The sequence below is a fragment of the Pimephales promelas genome, chromosome 22, assembly GCF_988280905.1.
Source record: "Pimephales promelas chromosome 22, fPimPro1.hap1.1, whole genome shotgun sequence".
In the NCBI taxonomy this organism is placed as follows: Eukaryota; Metazoa; Chordata; class Actinopteri; order Cypriniformes; family Leuciscidae; genus Pimephales; species Pimephales promelas.
Window position 1 is genome coordinate 14,356,696 of NC_142790.1, and position 5,811 is coordinate 14,362,506.

The window sequence follows — 5,811 nt, forward strand, 5'->3', positions numbered from 1 at the left end:
GAGTTACTCTGATCTTCTTGAAACTTTGGATTCTGATAGAGGGCCATGAGACTTAGACCTGAGTGCAAAAATGGAGGCTCTAGACCCTTCCAGAGCTGAGATATTGAGATATTTAAAATGGCATAAATGCTATGTGGGATCTCAATATCTCAGCTCTGGACGGGTCTAGAGACTCCATTTTTGCATTTAGGTCTAAGTCTCATGGCATTCTATCAGAATCCAGAGTTTTGAGAAGATTGGAGAAACTTATTTTTTCGCACCAAAAAACAACAACAAAAAAAAAAAACAACAACAGGGGTACTAGATCCTTCCTGAGCTGAGATATTTTGATATTTATAATGGCATACATGCTACGTGGGATCTCAATATCTCAGCTCTGGAAGGGTCTAGAGACTCCATTTTTGCACTCAGGTCTAAGTCTCATGGCCCTCTATCAGAATCCAGAGCTTTGAGAAGATTGGAGAAACTTATTTTTTTGCACCGAAAAAAAAAAAAACAAACAACAACAAAAAAAAAAAACGTCAGGGGTACCCTTGTCGTTTTTTTTTTTTTTTTTTTTTTCGAAATTTTGCGTTTCTCTGATCTTCTTGAAACTCTGGATTCTGATAGAGTGCCATGAGACTTAGACCTGAGTGCAAAAATGGAGGCTCTAGACCCTTCCAGAGCTGAGATATTGACATCCCACATAGCATTTATGCCGTTATAAAAATAGTGGGTTCGCGGACGGTAGAATTTTGGGATGGCTCTTGGTGCTACGGACCTGGGGGTGCCTGCTGAGGGCAGTAAAATAGCTTTATAATGACAGGAACTTTAGTTAAAATGTCTATCAAATATACTACCCGAAACCCCATTCAATAGATTGCAGGCAGGATGGTGTCCAACTGCAGAATGTTCCATGGCAAGTGAGCATACATGCACTCTGAAATTTCAACGGCTATAACTCTGGGACCAAGCCGCCCAGATGCACCAAACTCAGGTCAAAGTAGGTTCCCTAGGGGCCCTCTCCAACGGGCCCTAGCGCCCCCACGGGCCGAGATATGGGGCCCAACAGGAAAGGGGTCACTGGACTCTGGGGTCTAGGGGCCAGTCGCCATCCGCTGGGACTCGTTATTTCCAAGATATTGACCGTTTTGTCCATTGTGAAATGCTCCAGAAGTTAAAAAAAGGGGGCTGACATGTGACATCCATTGTAATGGACACAGGGTCTAAATGAAATGTAATTTGAGTTTTTAGGGCCTTTACAGTACTTACCTCTTGTTACTTGGTGCTTGTGGCCTAACTGAATGACATACAAATAAACTAAGCACCTTATGAATGCATTGTATGTTGGGCTAAAACATTTGCATTTCTGTTTTGCATCCATTTTTGTGCATATTAAAGTGAGAGGCTGAAGTGAGTCATAGAATATTTTATTCATATTTCCTCAAACGATCTTGCCTTCCAGTTCTTGAAAAAAATTTTGCTTTTTACAACCAATACTGCACAAGTTTTTGTATATTTGGCAATTAAGTTATTCAGTGTTAAACTTCAGTGATAAATACAAAAATTCAGATGTACGGGGAAAAAGAAATAAAAGTGCAAGTAGTTTTTGTAAGTAACTCCACAATAAGCTAAATATTAAGTTATCTTGAACTTCTTGGCATCTGTTTGACCAGCTGCCTGTTAACGTGGTTTATGCACGTTTTTGTTGCTTTCAGTGTTAAGAACATGTAAACATAACACAATGGGAACCAAAATAATTAAGAGTCGAAGTGCTCTAATTTGAAAACTGGCAATATTTTGTCTAAAACCTCAATTAAACAGTCCAAAAAACAGTCATGGCAGTAAAAATCAAAACCAGTATGGGAAACGTCTACTGTCACAATGAGTCCATATACTGTATACCTAGCCATGAAATGTTAAAAAAGACAGTGTCTAACAATATAAATTAAGAACTTACAGTAAGACCCAGTATTTCCCTTACTATACCCACAATACATTCTTTTGAATTAAATTCTCTAAAATTATTGTTGTAAACTCTTTAGTATTTTTTTTAAAACATTGACAATGTAAATCAACGTCATTTCCAACAGTGCATAATACAAACAAATATCACGCTTAAAGTAAAAAAGGTTTTTCTTTTCCTTTCTGAATCAGTGTTAGTCATCACAGCATTTCCTGACAGACACATGTTCATTCTGTGATTCATTTTGGGGGGAAAAAACCTGAGCACTTCTGCCTGCAATTTGATCTCGGTAGATTGCTGTAAATTCCCTTCATCTTCTCATTCATCGGATGAGCAACAGATCATTTCAGAAACAAAACATCATGTCACTTTGTAGATCAGATTTGTTCCGTGAAGTCTCTTTTGTTAGATCATCGTGATGTCTTCCTCGTGCTGGTGTTGAACGATTCTCCTGACAGGGACGTTGTAATGGCGATCATCCTCTGTGACGATACACACGCAGGGCCACTCTTGCTTGTGGTCATCTGGGTAATGTGACACAAACTCATCTGTGTCTGTCATGTACAGACGGAAGGCTTGAATGGTGTGTTTTAAGGCATAGCCCAATAGAAACATCTCTACCTACAACACACAAAGCAAACACATTTTATTTTTTTTTTTTTGTTTTGTTTACCAGAGCTGCAAGTAAGTTTGCCTAGTGTCACCATACTTGCCTGTTCTACCCCTCCACTGAAGCCGATCTGGCTCAGGTGATTGGCCAGGAGGGTTTTTGGGTTTTCTGATGTGTCGCGGGCAAAAAGAAGCCAGCAGAACACAGGCACTTCTTGATCTGCCATCATGTTGTGATGAAGCTCAACGGCTTTGGCCAGCATCAGAAACTTGAGTGCTTCTAGAAGACCATACTCCTCTTCTCCACCCTGAAACACACGCTCACACAGATTCTGCTTCTCCTCGGGGCTCTCGCAGGCCGCTGCTGCCTGCCACTGAATAAACAACAAAGACAGACAGGAACACATGAAAACGCACAAGTTATTACAATGTTTTTTATCTGATTAACTACACAAGGCACTTCAGAAATTCTGAAACAGAAACTGAATTTCTGAAGGTTGCGAGAATCAAGTAGCTTTGCCATCATGGATAAATTGCATTTAAAAAAAAAAAAAAAATATATATATATATATATATATATAAACGTACATTTTGATTCAAATTAATGCAGTCTTGCTGAGCAGGAGAGACTTCTTTTAAAAACATAAAAAAAAAATCTGTCCAATTTGAACAGAAGTGTATTATAATATGTATGTATAATATATATATATATATATATATATATATATATATTATAAAAGTCTGTGTTTACATAATATGAGGTGCACTGTGTATAATTATATATATATATATACATATATATATATATATATATAGTTTTTGTTAAATAAACCATGAAACAGTGTTGTTGTTCATCTGAGATTGTATTTACCTACTTTTAAGACCTGCCAGGAACCAGATGTTTTTTTTTTTTTACTATGCCCGATACATAAAACCATAGCGATTCAAAAGGGTGTACTTTACTTTTCACATGTATATATACATACCTGTAGGCTACATATACTGTATAGAGATTCACCTTTTTCTTAAGGAGATCCAAATAGTATTTCAGTCTATCCACAGAGTCATCCTCCTCACTTGCCCACTTGCATTCTGGGGGAAACACCCATCCACCAATCAAATGCTCCCGAGCGTCAATCATCTCTGGCAACTGTGAGAATAACCAGCAGCTGTTAATCTGAGCTAGAAAGCCACAGTGTTATCATATAAAAACCCTAGAGGCCATGTGTAATCTGAAACAAATGAAATGTAAATCAGTTAAAAGGAAAGTTGGCTGATTTTCAACCAATCATGTTGGTAGTAAATATAATGAACATGTTTACTCTTTCTCCATGTTACATGCACCCACATGTCCTGTTTTTTTTTTTTGTCAGCAGAAGTCTGACAGATGATGTGTTTTTCTTACATTTGACAGCTTAAGGGCTTTTGTTAGTTTTAAAATACAGATTGTACTTTTGCATTTTTGTATTCCTGCCAATAGACAGTCAGATCAAGCCCACACCCATAGTCATGTAGCAAAGATTTAAAGAATAAAATCATCTTCTACTGCATAGATGGCCAAGTTTTATAAAATGCCCATCTTCCTAGCAATGAATTACCCCTTTAATGAAAAATGTATTATGGCATCTACCCTGACTGAGGTCTAGAGGGGTCTCCTCACCAATAGAAAGCCTTCATCCTGTATCCAGGTGGGCATGTTCGTGCTGGTCGCCAGCACCTGGAACAGCGTGGCACGAAGAGCACAGTAATTATCTCCTCTGACTCTCCTCAGACCGCTGAAGCTACGGGACATCTCACTGTAGCCCTGAAACAAACACACGGATGCAAGTCAGACTTCTACAACAAGCACAGACAGGTCAAACTAGAGTACAGTGGCCCCATAAAGCATTTGGACACTTTAAGCACACTTAAAACTTAAAAGGAGTAGTTCACTTTTAAAAAACGTTTGCTGATAATTTACTCACCCCCATGTCATCCAAGATATCCATGTCGTTCTTTCTTCAGTCGAAAAGAAATTAAGGTTTTTGATGAAAACATTCCAGGATTTTCTCCATATAATGCACTTTACTGGTAACCAAACGGTTCAAGGTCCAAAAGACAGTTTCAGTGAAAACTGTTCAAAGGGCTTTAAACGATTCCAGACGATGAATAAGGGTCTTATCAAGCGAAACAATCGCTCATTTAAGAAAAAAACAACAAAGTTTAAGTTTTATAAGCTCAAATGGTCGTCTTGCTCTGTTCTGTCATGACTCTCCTGTTCGAACTCGTTCATCAAAATGAACAAATCTTTTCCCGAGTCAATTCATTCATTTCGTTCATTGAATGAACCAAATGATACGAAAAAAGACTCGTTCATTTTGAGAAACGAATTAGAACAGGAGAGTCATGACAGAACAGAGCAAGACGACCATTTGAGCTTATAAAACTTAAACTTTGTTATTTTTTTAAATGAGCGATCATTTCACTTGATAAGAGCCTTATTCATCATCTGAAATCGTTTAAAGCCCTTTAAACAGTTTGCTCTAAAAGTGTCTTTTGGACCTTGAACTGTTTGGTTCCCTTGAAGACCATTATATGCAGAAAAATCCTGTAATGTTTTCATCAAAAACATTAATTTCTTTTCAACTGAAGAAAGAAGACATGGACATCTTGGATGACATGGGGGTAAGAAAATTACCAGCAAATGTTTTAACCCTTTCATGCATGAAGTATGACAACTTCAGATAGGAATTTTTCCTTAAGTGTTTTTTATTGATCTTAGGGGATAAACTCAAGATTTTAACTTGTTTTTACACATATTTCAGCAAAATATCAAACCAAATTACATTTATTTAGAAAAATAGTATACTTACATACACACACACACGCACAAGAAAATAGTGCACAACATACACACACACACAAGAAAAGAAATTGAGTTAGGTCACCTTTCTGATGAGAGTGCTTTTGGTTGTGTTCCCCTTCCATTCTTGCTCACTGTAGGCCAGTATGTCCACAGCTGGTGCTAAGCTACATCTGGTCTCTACACCAGGAACTAGACAGGAAGAAAAACGCATAAATACCCAATGAGACGGATGCAGAAAACCTTTGGACCAGTCTAAAAAAAAACAACAAAAAAAAACAACAAGGCCCAAACACATTTTCAGTGATTTGATTGTCCCTAATACTTTTCCTTAACTGCGATGTTAATGGCTGATGGATTGCATATAATCGCTGATATAATATCGCTATAGTAGAGATATAACGTAACAAACTAA

At 37.6% G+C, this 5,811-nt stretch overlaps 1 protein-coding gene across 1 annotated transcript in view; it reads right to left on the reverse strand.

Moving 5' to 3' along the window:
- Window positions 1-1,393: 1,393 nt before the first annotated feature.
- The window catches only part of LOC120475866 (uncharacterized), a 13,040-nt gene continuing 8,622 nt past the window's right edge, over window positions 1,394-5,811 (reverse strand). Inside the window, exons 7-11 of the mRNA XM_039666653.2 lie at window positions 5,482-5,588; window positions 4,215-4,358; window positions 3,573-3,704; window positions 2,659-2,928; window positions 1,394-2,566 (exon numbers count right to left, since the gene is read on the reverse strand). Coding sequence (XP_039522587.2) covers window positions 2,351-2,566; window positions 2,659-2,928; window positions 3,573-3,704; window positions 4,215-4,358; window positions 5,482-5,588 — 869 coding nt within the window. The 3' untranslated portion in view covers window positions 1,394-2,350. The remainder of the gene's footprint in view (window positions 2,567-2,658; window positions 2,929-3,572; window positions 3,705-4,214; window positions 4,359-5,481; window positions 5,589-5,811) is intronic.